This window comes from Vitis riparia, chromosome 10 (assembly GCF_004353265.1).
Source record: "Vitis riparia cultivar Riparia Gloire de Montpellier isolate 1030 chromosome 10, EGFV_Vit.rip_1.0, whole genome shotgun sequence".
Classification (NCBI taxonomy): Eukaryota; Viridiplantae; Streptophyta; class Magnoliopsida; order Vitales; family Vitaceae; genus Vitis; species Vitis riparia.
In genome coordinates, this window is record NC_048440.1 from 17478001 (window position 1) to 17497771 (window position 19771).

General features: G+C 37.7%; 2 protein-coding genes across 2 annotated transcripts; both read right to left on the reverse strand.

Annotated features, from left to right (window-relative positions):
- Positions 1-2268: 2268 nt before the first annotated feature.
- On the reverse strand, positions 2269-3631 carry LOC117922861 (non-classical arabinogalactan protein 31). The gene is made up of 2 exons (XM_034841047.1): positions 3009-3631; positions 2269-2754 (listed from the first exon to the last, which is right to left on the reverse strand). The coding sequence occupies exons 1-2, from the start codon at positions 3529-3531 to the stop codon at positions 2441-2443; spliced, it is 837 nt and encodes a 278-aa protein (XP_034696938.1). The 5' UTR covers positions 3532-3631; the 3' UTR covers positions 2269-2440.
- A 2132-nt stretch (positions 3632-5763) lies between these two features.
- Positions 5764-16540, reverse strand: LOC117923547 (eukaryotic translation initiation factor 3 subunit D-like). Its single transcript, XM_034841889.1, has 2 exons — positions 14783-16540; positions 5764-6061 (listed from the first exon to the last, which is right to left on the reverse strand). The coding sequence occupies exon 1, from the start codon at positions 16487-16489 to the stop codon at positions 14786-14788; it is 1704 nt and encodes a 567-aa protein (XP_034697780.1). The 5' UTR covers positions 16490-16540; the 3' UTR covers positions 5764-6061; positions 14783-14785.
- Between the last annotated feature and the right edge of the window lie 3231 nt (positions 16541-19771).

Below are 19771 nucleotides of genomic sequence, written 5' to 3' on the forward strand. Positions count from 1 at the left end.
ATATAAATAAAATATATTATCAATATCATACAACAAGACAATTAAATTTTAAAAATATTTTAGAATACATTAATATTTTAAATAATTTCTTCTAAAAATGGATAAAAAAAGTTATTATGAAAATAATAAAAATATTGAAATATTAAAAATGTTATGATTAAAAAATATATTCTCTTATAAATTGGAATTTATTAATATTGTATAGAATTAAAAAAAAAATCATCATTATATTATCTCATCCATCTCCATATTATATTTATTATATAACCATTATAAAAAAAAAATCATACTCATGACAAATAAATTATTTTTAATACAATTATGTATATTACTATTTGTATCGACTAGTATCTATTATAATAGCACTATTTTATTGAATAATCATTTTCATTAAGAAAACCAATCGCAAAAGATTATTTAATTTTTTTTATAGATAAATGGCTTTTATAACAAAGTATGTTGGTTGATTTGCATGCTTAAATCTATCGCAATAATATACCTTTTTATTATTATTTAATAATAGGTCATTTAATGTTAGAAATTTGCGATTGCTTAAATTTGACCCGTTAATCTTCGTTTACTTACATCCATAGAATTTTTAGAAAACTCCATGGTTGATTTTTCTCCTTTCATCCAATGTTCTTATGCGTCCTTAATGTCAACTATATTCATTATTGGAATCATTGCCATCATTAAAATTCAAGTAACTAAAAAATTGAAGTAAATTACTTCAACTATTAATTCACCCCAGCAGATAATTTTGTACGTGGATTCTTTTATCTTGGGAAGAAGTTCAAAGATGTGTCGATAAAAATGATGAGAGGGAAGAAGTGATGTTTCATCAAAAGGGCTTTTCAAGAAGTGAATTAAACATGTGTCTTGCTTTTACATCTCTCTCTCTCTTTCTCGTGCTCAGTTTCCTTACTTGGCCCTTTCATGATGCCAATTGTACAAGTGAAAAAAAAAAAGCACTTTCGGTGGAGAAATTTTTGTGGCCAACACTCTCATTATTTCAATCAAATTGCTCGTACCATTAGCATTGCATGTCTCTCCTTTTCCTGTGTCTTTGACCAGTTTCTTGGTTTCCCGTTTGATGAAGTTTCCGGTGATCTTCTTTTCTTGAATTTTGGTGAAAGAAGGTGAAGACTCGAGAGGACGATCGAGCTTAGTTAGGCTTCCGTTTGGACATAACCAATGGTTGAAATTATTTTACGGGTGAAAACTATTGTCTCTGTACTGTTCTTGGAGGACCTGGTTTTGTTGCATACCACTGAATTTCTGCAATGGAACTTGTATCAGACCATTCTTGAATTCTTGAACAGACCATAATGGGCTTTGGCCACTGTCCACGACAACCAATCTGGGCCAGGGGGCTTTCTGGTAGTCTGATGATGGATGCGAGGGTGATAAGGTGAACATCGGAGGTCTTTTTTGCTTTAGTCGGCCAATGGGTATCATTTCTCTTCTATTTTCATTTCAAATTAGAATATTTAGTGGGTCAAGGAGTAACATTTCTCTTGGACTTTCATTTCAAATCTTAATATTTTGTTCGATTCATGAGAAAAACTAAGAAAAGGAAAACAAATATTAAGAAAAATTATTTTTTAATGTTTAATTTTATCATACAAAATATGAAAGAAAATGAAATATAATTAAAATTTATTAAAAAAAAAACAAAAATTTAAAATAATTAATTAACTAATCTATTTTTTTTTTATAATTTTTTCTTTATATATTTCATGAATCAGATATATCGGATTTTTATTTTTAATATATAAAAAGAGACTGGAGTTTAGTTCCTATAAAAATTTGATTGAAAATGAGCTATAATAATTTTTAAAATCAAATTTTATAATATATTTAAAAAAAATTGACTTCTAAATAATAGACTCTATCTTATAAATACTTTTTATGTCATTTTATTTATGTTCTAATAAAAATGATAACAACTATAAATATTTAAATTTTGTGTTAATTTTTAAATATCCTTCGTTAATGACAGAGAAAATATCGTACGTTAATAACATAGCATAAGAAATGTCACTTTTTTTTTTTTTTAAGTTCAAATTTTTAAAGTTGAAAGAGAGAGAAAGACGTGGATGAAGGCAATGAAGCACAGTTCACAAATCGGTGGCAGTACACTGTTTGGCTACAGACTCTAGCGTTTTTCCCCAGGAAAAAAAAGTGTTTCCATGTCATGTCTGCCATAAGTGACACAGTTGTTTTTTTGACCGTTAATTTGCTTTGAAGAAAGAAAACAGGAAAAGATTAAAAAGAAGAAAGATAATTTATTTATTGATATAACATGTAGAGAGATAAGATTTATTGTCACGCAGACCTCTACAGTACAATACAACGCATGCAGTGGGAAAACCCAAATTTACGGCACTACGAAACCCTAGAAAGCTGTAGCACAAAGTGAAGACAAGACTTCAGATGATCAGCGGGGGCACTCGACTTTTTTGGCAGGCTCAAAGGCAAAAGGTCCGACTGAGAAGGTAACATATGGAGGGGGTGGGAGCCCAGCAGGAGGCTTCTCGGGCCTCAGAATCGCACCCTTCAATCCGAAGTGAAGATCAGTTGCTAGGTTGCATGTAGGCGAGGATGATGAAACTAGAGACACCTTGCACTTGTGGGCTCCATACGTGGTTATCTTCTTTGGCGCTTGGATGAAGAAGTAGCCATTTTTGTCTGTTTTGCCTAGTACGACGAGTGGGTACTTGGTGTTGTTGCATTGTAGTTTCACAGTGGCACCTGTTTTCAGAACAATCACAAAGCATAGTGTCAGCAGCTAGAAAAAAGGACGAAAGCTTATGTGTGTGCATATGCTTGGAAATATGCATGCATGCATCCATCCATCCATCCATCCATCCATTCAAACATGTAAGCACATATTCGAGATAAAACCCTAAAAGCAGAGAGGTTTTAAGTGGTGAAAAAGGTTCAGATCTGAACTGAAATGAGTAAAAATGCATAGGATAGTATTAGTTTGAGATATTAAAACGAACCCAAAAGTGGTGAAGCTCCCAAAAGGGTAGCAATCCCTCTATACTTGCAGGGCTTGCAGTAAACAACACCTTGCACGGCCACAAGACTCCTAGGGGGGAAATGAATTGGCGGGTGTGCGGGGGGATGGCCAGGAGCATGAACTGGTGGGCGAGTTGGAGGGTGCATAGGAGGATGAACTGGTGGGTGAGTCGGAGGGTGGCTAGGAACATGAACTGGTGGGTGAGTTGGGGGGTGGCTTGGAACATGAACTGGTGGGTGCATCGGAGGGGGGCTGGGAGGATAATGAGCGGGAGGGTGATGCGGTGGGTGAGTGGGAGGGTGAACAGGAGGGTGAGTAGGGGGTTGGTGATGGTGATGGTGGTGGTGGTGGTGGTGGTGACTGGGAGCGGGGGCTTCTACCGGGGGGTAAGAGCCACCACGGTGGTGCGGTGGAAGCGCACCATCGATGATAGCCTCAGCCTCTTCACCAAAAACAGTGGTGAAGCAGCTCAGCAAGAGCAGAGACACCACAAAACACTTCATCTTTGTCTCTTCTCAGGACACAGCGAAGTGAGCTTGCAAAAGGATTGAATTTATAGGAGTTAAGGGCAGGATTCTCTGATAAAGAGCGAGTTTTAAAATGGTGGACACCCACCCCAGCTGGGGCTTCTACCACACAAGCAGAGACTAGAAAGAAAACCGGAGAGTAGAGGAGAGGAGAGGAGGTAATTTTGAAATATAAAAAGCAATTTTTGGGGTTGCTTTTAAAAAAAAATGCTTTAGGGTGTAGTAGCGGTGCAGGAGATAGACAAGTGGTGCACGGCTTCACATGCATGGGGGCAAGTAGCCTTTGGATTTGGAATTTTGCACATATTGCAATGCTTTTTAATGGAAGTTTCCAATGCATTCCTTGCTTTAACACAAAATCTAATTTTGTTGTCCAGTTTTAAACCTTAATTCTAAACCCAGTCCTTGCTGGATGAGTCCAACGCAAGCAATAGGGAGTCAGGGACTTTGTCCTTTATTTAGTTGTAGAGTAGTGCCCTACGGGTTTTTTAGGCCAAGTTTTCCTCCCCGGTCAGTCCCATCCTGAATGTCCTTGAAATACGGCTCAACTTTAGCCAAAATAAATATTAATTATTATTATTTTTCATGCATATAAGGTTTGTTTTTTTCTGTGCCTGTTGCTTTAAGCTTTATCAATTTAGCACCAATTAATACTTGAAACCCTAGGCGTGACAATATCCCAAAATAACGCCAATATATTGTATTAACCCTTACGACTTCTGTTCGAAACTGTAAAACCTTAAAAATAGGAGGGTATAAATGCTATTATGACAAAGTAAAGAGATATATAAGCAAAATTTACCAAAAAACTGAAGCGTGAGGCGTGATTGTGAAAGATTTTGAGAGTGGGAACGTTGGATGCCCACAAAAAGCGGTCAAAAAAGGCCATTGGTAATTTATATTAAAAAAAATCCAACGGCTGTGATTTAAGAAATGGAATGGATGAGACGTTGGGATGATGGGAAGGGGCAAGAATGATGATAAACCAATAAAAACCCACGTGGTAGAAGAGAGGAGAGGACCCTTCAATTCCCCTAAAGTTGTGGCATGTGGAGCCAGCTATGATCCTCTATATTAAAACAGTATGGGCATTGATTAAGGTTGATCTTATGATTTTGCCTCGTGGATCGGGTTAATTCAGTCATTGACTTCACTCATCGCCTAGCCATTTTATTATTTCATCGGATCAATCCTCTGGATTCACCTCTGCCTTACCTAATTACTAATTTAATTAAGCATTTGTGCTCTAAAATCAGGTGAGATAGCTTCCTCGCATTTGGACAAAATCAAGTAAAAAAGAAAACTACTTTACTCAACAGCGATCTCTGCCAGAAAGAAAATTCAAAAATGGAAAAGGGAGAGCGAGCGGTGGAGTTAATTCCAGAAACTTCATGTGTCATCAGTGTGACAGCACTGACTGGTGAAGCATGTTGCAACTCAAGTCACTCCAACCGAAAAAGTGGGGAGTAAGGAAACAGTTCCCTACTAGAATTTGAATTTGAATTTGAATTATGACATTTAACCCACTAGAAAGTAGAACGGTCCTATAAGAGAATTAAATTCAAAATGGTCATGAGAAAAACCCTCCTGAGCTTACTTAATCGAAGTTTAGTAGGAAACAGGTATGAAAGGCTGAAAGGAATAGAGTATTTGTGAGTGGGGCGTGGGGCAAAGTGTTGAGGGTGAAATTGACGCTGCTTGCAGTAACCCAAAAAAAAAAAAAAAAAAAAAAAATTCATGGAGTAGTGAGGAAGCTAGATCCTCATATCACATGCATATACCCCAACAGATGGATTTTGGATTTTCCCTTTATAAAATCGATTGAACAGCATATGCCCAATGGTGTTCACATTCTGGTCACACATCCACCACATCCTGTTCACATTCTCCACCCTTTCACACACCAAGTCTAAATTCTTGACGGTCCTTTCCTCCACAAATTGCATGCTAACTTCATTTTTAGACTTGGCCAGATAGCCACAAATGTTACTCATACAAATAGCACTACAGCTCATGCCTACTGCAAAGACATTGATTTAAACCCAACTCAAATTAAGCATAATTAATCCAAATTCAACTCAACCCAACCTCATTTTTTTTAAAGCTCCCACGGTCCAAAGTTTGGTTCAAACCCAATCCAAATTAAATTTGGATTAAAAAACTTAACCCAAACCCAATCAAATATTAAAAATGATTGTCCAAGTTGCACCCCCAATTCCAAGTACATTTCAAAAATACTAAGTAAACTTCATATGGGTCAAGCCTAGTCCACTAAACTTGCAAGTCCTCATAAAATCAAAATTAAACTTTAATGGAATGTTAAAACAAAATTCTCCAATCTAATTCACAACAATCATCCTCCATAAAACTGCAAGGAGAAAATGGAGCTTGTTGAAGTAAGACAATAGCTTAAAACAATATTTTTTAATTAAATTTAGCACTCCTCAACAGGGAACTTGAGTTTTAAATGTCTCCCTCCATAGCTAGCTCTTTTTCAATCCATATCCTGGAAATTTAAGATTAAAATTTCAGTCAACACCATAACAAAAATTGACCAAATAGAACATTTAAAAAGTATACACAAAAAATGCAATAAACTAATATGCATGCTCTGTAAAAATGCTCAAAAGAGAAGGACTGGAGAAGCTAGTCAAAGTAACTATCACACAGAACATATTGTGCCGTTCAGAATGTTAAAGACTTCTGATGAAATTATCCCGTGAGTTCAAGAGATGAATTATTTATGTTTCTGTTAGGAATGTGACACTTGAATTAAAGACAAAATAAAGGCAATTCTTTGGTCTTTGCATTATTTCCCACCCAGTGCATCCCTTCATAAATTCATGAAAGTAAAGTGCACCTCCATACTCCTAACATACTATCATGAAAGTGACTATAACTGTCATTTTATTAGTTTCAACAGACATTTAGGCATGCAAACCCCACCATCTCAAGATCTGTAAAGATAGCCATGATTTTTTGCAGTAACCCATTTGTGATGATTAATTCAAGTAAATTAGTCTATTCGGGACAAAAAAAATGAGCATATACTATTTTCAAGCAAAGTTCAAACATGCACAGTACTATCACATGCATGCATGGCGCCTGACACTGGGTTTATATTTCAATCAGAGCATGTCCACCGGTTAAAACATTACATCTAAACCTGCCTATCAAAAAAACATTAATCTAAATAAAAGGTCTAGCCTTAAATGTCACACTTTCTATTGTTCATTTAAAATCCAAATACAGCATCATGATTTCCCAATTATCTTATTCCCTGAAATTAATGCAATTACTGCTCTTATTTAAACAACCTAGCTTTCCAATCTAGGGGCCAAAAAGAGTGAAACAATCAAAAACTTCATTTCCACCAAAGTGTTTTCAGGTCAATGAGCTGAGCAAACCACCACATCACACTCCCCCACCATACCCAACCCCAAATGCACCTCATCTAACCTCAAACTAGTTGATTTGCACATCAGCTTGTCAATGAAACATATAAATTGTTGCTGGTTCATTTTCTGACAAGCATATAGGGATTGAGTTACATTCAAGAAGTCACTATAATATCGAAAGGTCCCCCAAATAAACAAGGAGAAAAGGTGGGAAAAAAAGAAGAAAACCAAAGCTTAAATTAATAAAAAACTTTGGCCTTTCACAAAAATGGTTATCTGGAGAGAAGAAGAACCTGACCAACCTATTGAGATCACACCTCCCACCACCAATCAAAACCAAGTAAGTTGTACATCCAATAATTGAGCTAAGATTAATGATCAGTAAAAAGCTTTTATATTCCGTTTCTCATTTATTTCTTCCCTTTCCTTCAGACTGCAGCATCTTTTTCCAAGGTAGAACTATGGACAGCACTAATTATTATCCAAATTTTAATGGAAATGGGATCAGTAATGCATAACATCAATCCCTGTTAAAATCAATGACAGCAATGCTTCTTTGAAGAAAAGAGGGAATCAACAAATACAATGAGTGATGGGGCTATTGAAGAAAAGAGATCCCTATCATCAACTTAAGGTATCATTCAAACTAAAATAGATTTAACTTATTCATCAGATACATATCCAGTGATACTCTGGGTTGCATTCACCCATATCCAAAAGTTTGAGACGTGTTCCCCATCCATGCAGCATTTGCTAATTTTCATGTAATCACATAATCTTTTGAAATGTGTTTTTATGATTTCAAATTCAATATATCTAGCAGTTGGACACTAGAAAACCAAAGGAAGAAAACCCATTTTGAATCCAACACGCTAACCTACAGAGACAGAAAAAATACATACGAAAATGAATTTTATGGTTTCCAATTCATCTTGGACATCAGTTGGAATCAGTAGCATGGGCACTATAGAACTGAAGGAAGGAAACATATTTAGAGATTCCAATGAAAATCTAACAAACTGACATACACACAAAAATGTACATGCTTGAAATGCATTTTACAGTTTCCTATTTCATTATTGATAGCAGTTCAACTGTTGCATCATGGAGAATGAAACAACAAACATATATAGGCAATTCAAAGGAAAATCCAACAAACCGACCACAATGCATGTACTTGTATGGCGATAACATAAAGCATCAGTCTAGAGAGCTTAAATGAAAATCCAGTAAACTGACCCACAAACATGCTTTCTTTCTTTTTGATCAATAAGCAGAAAATTGTATAGCAAAGAGGCGCGAAAGAAGCAACTCACAGAATTACAGTATAAACAAACTCACCCCCTTACAAAAGGACCCAAACAGCAAGGAAAACACAAAAAAACTTTCTCCCTTATCACAAACACACCCAATCGATAAAATCTATTAAGGTCGAAGGACCATCTTTTATCTACAATTTGGTTTCCAACCAAAGAAAATATACAAAAGAAACTTTCAACTTTTGAATGGACAGCACACCATCCTCAAAAGCAATTGTATTCCTAGCCTTCCAAATGACCTAAAACAAGCATAACAGTCTCAGTTGCCACGCCACCTTCCTCTTCTTGCCCACAAAAGAGCCCCTCCATCCTAAAAGGGTTTCCTTTACCGAATAAGGAAAGACCCAAGAAATTCCAAAAAACGAGAGGAATAACGTCCACACTTCCCTTGTTCTTTCACAATGAAGGAGGAGGTGATCAATAGACTCCCCACACGTTTAGCATAGAAAACACCTATTTGCCAAAGCCCAACCTCTCCTTTGTAAACGGTCCAAGGTTAGAACTCTTCCCCAAGAAGCCTCCCATGCGAAGAAACTTATCTTGGGCCGCACATAAGAATTCCAAATAATCTTTATAGGGAATGAAGCAATAGACACCGGCTGCAAAGCCCTATACAACGATTTTACCGAAAAAGCCCCATCCTTTGAATCCATCCACCTCACCCTATCCTCCTCATCCACCCTAACCATCTTCCCATCCAAGCAACAAAGCAATCTTCCTACTTCTTCCATCTCCCAATTATTAAAAGGCCTATTGAAACGAGGAGTCCAATTTCCCCCCCTTTCCCCCTTGGTCGTCCAAACTTCATTTACCCAAGCCTCTTTTGACGTTGCTAAAGCAAATAATGAAGGGAAAGCCTCACAAAAAGGGGTGGTTCCACACCACTTATCTTTCCAAAAACTCACATTCTTCCCATCCCCCACGACAAAACCAAAAAGAGGGGTCGCTAGCTGACCCATAAACATTCTTACATATGCATATGACATATAACCTGGAGCAACATTCAAATCAACTGTCGTGTACTTTACAATTTACTTGGCTATGAAATATATATATTACAAGTTACTCCAAAAATCTTTTAGAAGAATCCCAAATAACTTAAATAAATTCACATATTAATTTTAATACAAATCGTAAATAAGTAAATGCATTGTATTAAATCATCCTAATTTCGTAATGAAATTTTGTGAGTGATTGTGCCAGTGAGCAATAAAAAATTCAACTTTGGGTATGTAGTTGAAACCTCAAGGATTTGACTAGGTCATGTGCCCACACACAAATCCTCTGGCAGCACAAACAGTTAATCAAATCTAATCTTATCCAATCTTCAAAAACTGCAGTGTATTGGTTTAATGCTCCACTTGCTTAGATTAAGATTTAATTATAACCATAAAAAAAAAAAAAATTATGGGCATTGGGATGTGACCAATGCTATCCTTTTTTACTTTTGTACTTGATGACTTTTTTTATTTTTATTTTATAAGCAAACACGAATATATTAATACAAGGCAATAAAAGCCGCATAGCATACAGGGAGTATACAAGGCGGCAAAGGCCTCACAACCAAAAAGAGACAAAAAACTCACCAACCCTTAAATGGAGGCTAACCACTCCAAGAATCCTATAAGGGAGCACGACTCTGCTCCACTATACAATTTTACCTAGCCCCACACATTACAAACAAAAGAATTCTTAAGTTTCTGTATAGCTAACTCCCCCCCCCCCCCTTAAAAGTTAATCTATTCCTCTCCTTCCGAACCGTCCAAAAAATAATTAACGGAATGGATTTCCATATTTTTTTTCCTCTTTTTACCCACAAACGAGCCCTTCTAACTAAGTAGAACCTCCTTTACAGTTTCTGGAAAAACCCACTGGGCACCGAACAAACCAACGACAATCTCCCATAGCACTCTGACCACTGTACAATGTATGAGCAAATGATTTACATTTTCCTCTTCGCTACCACATAAAAAGCATCGATTAGGAAGCTGCCACCCTCTCTTTTGAAGTCTATCAAGGGTAAGAACCTTCCCCCATGCAGTTTCTCACGCAAAGAACGCTAATTTAGTTGGAACTCTATCCACCCAAATGCCATTTTTGGGGAAAACGGAGACAATGGGGCTGATCAGCAAGCTGTACGCATTCTTAACACCAAATTGTCTGTTTTTTCCTCCCTTCCAAAAGACCGAGTCTTCCTCCAAGGTAATCCTTTGGCCCCTTAAGGCTTGGAGTAATTCACCTACCAAGTCCAACTCCCAATTGTTGAAGTCTCTGAAAAACCTTAAATTCTAGCCTCCTTCAGGATTCTGGTCCCACATTTCTCCCATTGTGGCGTTCCTATGGGCAGCCACGACATAGAGCTGAGGGAACCTTAGGGACAACTCCACATCACCACACCAAGGATCAGTCCAGAATCTAATTCTGGTGCCTTTTCCCACATTAAAAGCCATATTATCCTAGCACCAATCAGATTCCTTCAGAATTTCCTTCCAAACCCCTACACCAAACGCCCCATTTGCCTTCTTAGTCCTCCACCCAAGTTCTTCTTGCCCATATTTCGCTGTAAACACTTGCTTCCACAGCTCATTCTTGGCTTGAGCGAATCTCCAAACCCATTTTCCAAACAAGGCTTTGTTCAAGGGGACTAGCTTTCTCAAGCCCAGCCCCCCCTTCTCCTTACCCGCACACACCAACTCCCAATTGACTAAATGGCTTTTCTTTCCATATTTCCCCCTCCCCACAAGAAGTCTCTTTGCAACTTATCTAGCCTTCTTGCCACTATCTTAGGCATACAGAAAAGGGACAATTGATACAAAGGCATACTAGCCAACGTACTATTTACGAGGGTGATTCTTCCACCTTTGGAGATATACTGCCGTTTCCAAAGGGCAAGTTTTCACCTCATCCTCTCTTCCACCCCATCCCACACAAAAGAGGCCTTATTGGGGCCCCCAAGGGCAGCCCCAAGTAGCCTGATGGTAACTGACCTACCTTGCATCCAAGCTCCATAGCCATCTTAAGTATCTCTTCCACCTCCCCTACTGGGATAATTTCACTTTTAGCCAGATTAATCCTTAACCCTAAAACAGTTTCAAACCAACATAAAATCCAGCTCAAGTAGGTTAGATGTTCCTTCTTTGCCTCACAAAACAATATTGTGTCATCGACAAAGAGAAGGTGAGAAATATTGGCAACCGGCCCACTACCCTGCCAGATGTTGCACCCAGAAATGAAACCCCCTTCCACAGCCCTCCTAATAAGAACACTCAACACTTCCATTCCCATGATGAACAAGTATGAGGATAGAGGGTTACCTTGACATAGCCCCTTTGAGCTAGAGAAAAACCTAGCAAGCACTCCATTTACCAAAACTAAAAACTTAGCAGTTGGATACAACTCCACATCCAGTCCCTCCACTTAGACCCGAACCCCATTTTTTGCAATACCCTCATCAAGAAATGTCAAGTAACGCTGTCATACGCCTTCTCAATGTCCAATTTACAAATTAGGTCTTTCTCTCCCCTTTTTTGCCAAGAATCAATCACCTCATTTGCAATTAAAGAGGCGTCCAAAATTTGCCTACCCACGACGAATGCATTCTGATCCAGTTGCCAATCACTTTTTTAATCCTATTGGCCAGCACCTTGGCCAATAATTTGTACAGCCCCCACAAAAGACTGATAGGTTTGAAATCCCCTAGCTCCTCCGCCCCTCCTTTTTTTGGTAAGAGGACCAGAAATGTGTTGTTGAGGCTCTTGAGGAAAGAATTTTGCTCATGGAACTCCTTAAACATCTCTAAAACCTCCTCTTTCACGAACTCCCAGCAGCATTGCCAAAATACCACAGTGAAGCCATCCGGACCTAGAGCCTTGTCCCCATTCATGTCCATTAGGGTTGAATGAACTTCATCCTCCGAGAAGGGAAATTCCAAGGTTTCCGCTTCTTGCTGATTGATCTGGTTCAAATTTAACCCCCCTATATCCGCCTTCCACTCCGAGTCTTTCGTTAGCAACTGTTTAAAGGCGTCTGCAATCCCTGTCCTTACTTCTTGCTCCTCTGACAACCATATCCCATTAATTTTTATTCTGTCCATGGAGTTCCTCCTCCGGTGTGCAGTTGCCATACGATGAAAATAACCCGTGTTTCTATCCCCTTCCCTTAGCCATAACTCCCTTGATAACTGTCTCTAGTGTATTTCCTCCAGGTTTACCCACTTAGCATATCCCTCTTTGGCTTCTTTTTTAATAGAAATTTTCTCCTTTGTCAACCTCCTCTCACTTTCCACTTGATCCCAGTATTCCACTTGTTGTAGAGCTGCAAATTTATTACTTTCCAAACTCCTAAACACATCCCTATTCCAGATTTTTAAATTCTGTTTAATCACCGTTAATTTTGTAGCCAGCTTATAGCTAGCCCTTCCACTGACCGACATCCCCTACCACCAGCTCTGTATGAGGTCTTTAACCCTTCCACTTTAAGCCACATATTTTCGAACCTAAATGGTGAAGGACCTCTTCTTATGCCACCCCCCTCAATTAGAATAGGAAAGTGATCCGAGATGGGTCGAGGCAGTCTTTTCTGGATCACATTGCTGAACTGATCAAGCCGGCTGGGAGACACAAGGAATCTGTCCAACCTGGCCCAAGCTTGATTATAAAGACCTCCACTCCAAGTAAATGATCCTCCTTGTAGAGGAAGGTCAACAAGTTCGAGGTCATCTATAACCTGAGCAAACCTCCTCATAACTGAGGTAATCCTCCCTTGTCTACTTCCTTTCCCTTGGGAGAGAATAAATATTAAAATCTCCCTCTACACACCAGGGTTCTCCCCAAATTCCTCTAATTGCCACAAATTCATCCCACCGGCTCTCCCTATCCTATTTGGTGAAAGGGTCATTGACTCCCGTAAACCCCCAAACTACCCCATTTTCAACATTTCTGAATTTATAGGAGATTGAGAACCGGCCCTCCTCCCAATCCAATATTTCCAGAGACCTTTTGTCCCAACAAATCAAAACACCTCAGGCTGATCCAGAAGCTTCTACAGCTCTCCGGTCTAAGAATCTCCTCGCCCCTAAACTTTTCACCACCCCTTCAAACATTAATTGGATTTTTGTCTCCTGGATACAAAGCAAGTCCACCTTCTGTTTTCTAACAAAAGACTTGATTATTTTCCTTTTAGAGTTGTCATTTGCACCCCTCACATTCCAACTCAATAGTTTGAGATTCATTATCCAATCGTTAGTTGACCCCCTCTACCTTTAAGATGACATCTCTTCTTAATTTCCCCCTCATAATTGATTGAACACTCCAGCCTCTTGAGCTCCTTTTCAAATTTCGATTTCTCCAACATACCTTTGTTGTGTATCCTTTCTCGCCTTTTCCTAATCTTGATAAAAAAACCCAAGATTTCATTTTCCAGGCCTTCTGTTGGAAATCCCAAAAACTTACTAAATTTGGCCTGACTACTTTCCTCCCAATTTATCTCCTTCTCACCCCTGAAATCTTGGGGCTCAGCCCGAGCCGAATTCCACTCTGGGTTTTGTACCTCAATTGTGGCGCAATTAACCTCAACCAAATCCCAACAACCCTTGCCATGACTCTTAAGCAATCACATTTAATATATTTCTGTAATTATACAGAAATACCAAGTACACAAATATATAGTTTGATATACATAATCATGAAAATATATGCAAAAGATGGGTCTTCTAACAAAAATCACCAACAAACTAGTTTGCAGTTGGATACTATGCTTTGTACACCTAGAGATGAAGCATCTTAGCTGGGAAAAACTAATTCAAGTATCACTATCATAGAAGTGCCCAATATCCCAGAGTTTATAGCAGGTAAAAACAAAAAAGGATCCCAGGTTTTCAAAACATTTAGAATAGTATTAAAAGTAGGCAAGGAAGGTTTGGCGTTTGGGTCCTCTATGCTTGTTCTCGCGATTGTGGAAAGAGGGGTAATAGAAGGATTTTCAATGAAGAAGACCAGTCAGATCAAAGGTTTAAGGAAAACTTTATTAAATCTCTATTGGAGTGGTCCACCATGTTGTTGCGACTGAAGAATTACACAATTTTGGGATTCTTAGATGACCTTAGTTGTCGTTAGATAGATCTTGATGAAGGCTGTCCTGCCTAAATGCATTTTGGTGTGCCTTTTTTTTTTCTTTTGAAGCCTTTTGTATACAACCTATGTACATAAGGGCACCCCCTCTGTTCAGCACCTTTAATATATACTCTGTTTAAAATGACATTTAGAATATTATTAAAATCAAGCATACAACTATCCACTAGCATACCAAATGGTAGTTTACTTTTCATCCACTTTCAGTTTATAATCATATGACCAAAAAAAAAAACCCAGCATTTGTTTTCACAAGGGTCATAAGGGTCTTGCTGCGCCAGGGCAATCAAACAGTATCTAAATAACAGAAAGACTTGATAACAAAAATGAGAAAAGGAATTCCAAAACACAAAGGCTATTTCGTTGGATTGAAAATTATTACCCTTTAAGCTTCAGCAGTAACTTCCTTCTCTTCAACATCAGTAATGGCTGTATTTGCCTCCCCACCATTTGCCTCCTCCGCAGGAGGTTGCACTTGTTCATCCTCTGGCAAGGGCTCTTCCACATAATCATTCTCGAATGCATCAGCAGGAACCTCGTAAATCCTCACTTGTGGCTTGGATGGATCCTTCACTAGAACATATTTCCCCTCGTTCAATTTCATGCACAAGTCTACAATAGACTTTATTATGCCCCACATATTTGTAGTATTCAAGTTAATTTGGGCTGCAAACTCCCTAGGCTTATATCCAACAACAGCCAGTATCACATGGTTAAAATGATCACGGGGGTGAACCCTGGACACATACCCCAACTTCATCAAATCCGCACTTGCCAACAGCGCTTGTGCAGTCCACTTAGCCAACTTATTGGCGTTGTTCTTCAACTCAGTAGCCAAAACAGCACCCCTCTGGGTCTCCAACTTCTGCCTCCAATCAACACCGGAATACTTGGGATCAAATTCATTAAGAGCATTCAGGGTTAAGAATGACCTCTGCTTATTAACCTCAACAACACTCTGAACCTCACACCGAGCAACAAGATACATATCATCATCAAGCTTCCACCGCCTATACCTATAGGCAACCGAAGCAACCTCTTCACCCACATTAGCAAACGGGTTTGGTTCTTCGAAAGTCACCTTATTCCCATCTCTAATCAAAACCTGCTGCGAGAAATTCTGATTAATATATGCAGCCTCCACACTCAGAGAATAAGCAGAATTGATATCTTCCTTGGCCTCCGGTAGGGGCTCCTGAGAGGTCTCGTGTACGGAAAGCAAATCGAGCTGGGACCCGTCTCTCTTGTCAAAGAACAACTTATTCCCAACTCGCTGAATCACAATATCCCAAGAATAAACCGATCTGGGGGCGCACATTAAGGTTGAAAGTATTGAATCAGTGGCAAAGACGGTTGCTTTATCCTCATTGGCAAGTCGGCGAATCACCGGATCATCAGTGGTGGTAACCTTGAAGAAATTCCGGTTCTTGAAACGCTCAAGCCGGCGCTCATTTTTCGGAGTAACACGATCGTAAGATCGATCATAGAACTCCAATCCTCCACAGAGAAGAAGATCCTCCGGCTCAGGCACAGAGAACGAGAGCTTCGAAAAGGTCGAAAAAGGGATCTGATCCAGCATGTTCCATTCAGGCTGAATATCCACCGACGATTTGAATACCGCCGCTTCGCGTCGCTGGTTGTTACCCCCAGAGCGGTTGAGGTTATAGAGGCGGTCCCGGCGAGCCCGCTCCTTCTCGGCTTCGCGCTTCCGTGCCTCAACTTCCTCGTCGCGACGCTGGGGAAGCTGTCGCTGCTGCTGGAAGCGCCACTTGGGGCCGAACTTGGGGCGCGGAGGCGGCTTTCCGTCAACGAGGCGGAAGGAGGAGTCCTCGTCAGCCGCGATGCCCGCGCCGAAAGAATCATCGCCAGTGAAGTCGAAAACGGAATCGGAGGGGTTGCGGAGAGGATTGCGAGATGGGTTGTTGTAGGTGCGAGTCCAGTCAGCGATGCGGCCAAGCTTATCCGAGCGGGAGAAGGGGGCAAAGGGGACGTTGATGGGGTGGTTGGGAAGATGAGGAGAGGCTGATTCCGGCGGCCCCCATCCGTCGGGGTTGAAGGGAACAGCACCCACCTCGAAGCCGCCGACCATTGTGATTTAGGGTTTTGCAGTGAAATTCCGAATGAGCAGAAAACCCTAGTTATAAGTCTCACGGTTTTGATCCAATTGCAGTACTACATGCGCTTATTTACTTTAATAATTAAAAAATAATAATTTTTATATATTAAAATTACACATATAACCTTATTTTCATATTTATATCCTTAATTTTCTTTATAAAAAATCATCAATAATAGGAATTAAAAGATTATCAAACGATATTTTTTAGAATAATTTTAAAAACAATTTTCAATTATTTTTAAAATAATCTTATTTAAAAATTTAAATATAAAAATGGTTTTTTGACTTATTTTTAATAAAAGTACTATATATTTATATATAATGTAAAAGTCTTCAAAATATTTTTAATTATTACTTAAAAATATTTTATTAAAATTACTTAAAATTTGTTTCTAAAAATAATCTCTTTTCAAAAAAATGTCTTCAAGTTTATCAATAATATTTCCAAAATTATTTTTTATTTTTTATTTTAGAAAGTAGAAAATTATTTTTAAGAAAAATTTCCAAAATAGAGTCTATATAATTTAGTCCCTGAATGCTAAAAAAATCTCGGAGGAGAGGAATAAAAGCAGTAATGGGCCTTAATGGGCTTTTAGCATCCCTGAATAAAATCTCATTATGAATTGTGGGCTTTTAGCATCCCTTAATGGGCCTGCATGTTGGATCACCATTACCCTTTTGCTCTTGGGCCTAGCATATTGGGCCATTCTGGTGGGCTGCATCAACCTCAACTAAACCAGAATGGCCCAAGGCCTCGCATTTATGCTCCCTTTTGCCTCACTAATATCTTAACACGTTGCAATTTCAAGTATTCTTCTTAGACAACAACACATGCACCTTTGTTTTCTCCTTTTTCTGGACTTCTAAACACATTTCTTTCATCGTATAAGAGCTCACATTTTCTCTTTGCTGCTTCAAATCTGAACTCATTGCAAAAAACAAGTCCGTGTTCTCCATTTACAATCATACTTAACACAACATTCTCAATCAAACTCGATCATGATAATTTTCTCCTATGGAAATCTCAAGTATTGCCTGTTGTTCAAGGCTATGACATTGGAGGCTACTTGTTTGGCACAAATCCATATCCACAAAAATATTTGGAGTCTCAAGACGAAAATGGAAACATTATTAGAAGTATCAATCCCGAGTTTGAGTAATGTCACAAAAAAGATCAATTACTGTTGAGTTGGTTACTTTCATCTCCGTCGAATGTGATTCTAAGCCAAGTTGTTCATATGAACTATGGATAGCTCTAGAGCATTTCTTTGCCTCAAGATCAAAGGCAAAATTACTACAACTAAAGATGCAATTGTAATCAATAATAATAATAATAATAATAATAATAATAATAAAGATCTATTAGTAATCATTTTACAAAAATGGAAAATATTGCAAATCATTGTGCCGTGGCTAACTATTTTGTTAGTGAAGAAAATTTGGTTGTATATCTTTGTGGGGTTTGGATAAGAGCATGATCCAATTGTTTGTAGTATTACAACTAGCAGTAGTGTCAATCATCTTTCTCTCAAGGAAATTCATGCTTTACTACTAAATTAAGAAAGTGTAATTGAGAAATTGAATGCAACAACTTCACACCATATATCTGCCAATTTTGTTCATAGTAATGGAGGAAATCATGGTCATAGAAAAGATAACTTTACCCTCGAGCCTGAGAGAGGAATGGATAGAGGATTTCTTGGTTGTAGTAATAACAATAAACATGTTTGTCAAATTTGTGAGAAATAAGGTCATGTATGTAGCCCTCAATTGTTTGCATAGAATGGATGAGAATTTTTAGCCTATTTCACCTCTTATCAATATCAATGACGACTATATGATAATAATCTATCTAGTCACATTAGAGGTAGTGATTGGCTCGAGCTGGTATGTTGAGTGGTGCTACAAATAATGTCACAACTGAGATGAATAATTTTACCATGAAGACTCCTTATAAAGGTTGCTAGGAGCTGATGATTGAGAATGGTAAGAGTCTTAATATCACACACATAAGACACTTGACCACACACTTCTGTCGTAATAAAATATTAGATCCTAAATTCATGATAACTTTGACCAATAAAAACTAGAGGTAGAGTTTTCATAACTTTGTAGTATTTCAGGTTGACGTCCTTTAGGATTAGCACTAATGTGTTCAATTATTTTTAGGTTAGAAGGATTAATTGTTTACTGAAGGTAATATAACCTAATTTAAATAAATAATAATAAAATATAGATAAAATTTCCTAAAATATTTAATAACATTAATAAAATAAAAGAAAATGTCCAAGAGAGTTTAACAATTCAAAATTAAATTCGTAAAGAAATATAATTGTAAAATCTAGGATTTATGATTAAAGTTAATTAAGATAAGATTGAATCCTAAGGTTAATATCGAATCTAAAACTTAGATTTTATTTTTGAAACATGGATCTCTTAAACCAATTAAATATGAAGGTTAATTTTGGTTTTTAGTTTTTTTCGATCAAAAGCTTATATCCATCTTATAGATTTGACCCTTAGATTTCTTAATAAGATCAAATTAAGTGAATTAGTGATCAAAATCTTTCCAAGAATTACTAGTACCTTGATAAGAATCCTCTGTACTTTATCAGAGGTGAGCTAACACAAATGATTTATTCTTATTAATTCAAATATGAAAACATAAAGAAACTTAATCAAAATTTTTCCTTTTTTGAATTCTTCACCTTTATGTTGGCTTCACCAAATTCATCAAGTTAGCCAAATATGGTGGAGGATTTCTCCTAACAACCCATGGCTAGTTGGCAAGAAAATAGAATAGAAAGATGGAAAATAAAATAAAATAAAGAAAACTAAAGCTTTATTAAATAATTTAAAAACAAGAATTCAATATCTCATTTTCCATTTCATCTTCCCTTTTAAACCTTAAAATAAAGCACATATATATAGCATAACCCTAAAAAAGACAGACAACAATAAAATCTTAAATTTCACACGAGAATCACCAATTTCACATGATCATGTGAAATGAAAATGGTTGGCGACACTTCAACATAATTCTAGTGGTTTTGGCATGGTCGTAGGAAAATTCGCATGTTTATATGAAAATAATTCCTATAAGTTTCTCAACTCCTACAAAAGTTGGCTATTTAATGCATTTCACATATTCATATGTAGTTTGATTCAATTGCTTTTATCTTCTTTGTTTAAGCTTTGATTCGTGAATCGTTTGAAGCATTGGATTGATGACTTCTTGAGCTTCAGAATTAT

Excerpts from the sequence above, each read along its gene's own strand:
- LOC117923547 (XM_034841889.1), bottom strand. The coding sequence starts at position 16,489 with ATGGTCGGCGGCTTCGAGGTGGGTGCTGTTCCCTTCAACCCCGACGGA.
- LOC117922861 (XM_034841047.1), bottom strand. The coding sequence starts at position 3,531 with ATGAAGTGTTTTGTGGTGTCTCTGCTCTTGCTGAGCTGCTTCACCACT. Across the intron at positions 2,755-3,008 it reads GGGAGCTTCACCACTTTTGG|GTGCCACTGTGAAACTACAA; the intron begins GTTCGTTTTAAT and ends TTCTGAAAACAG.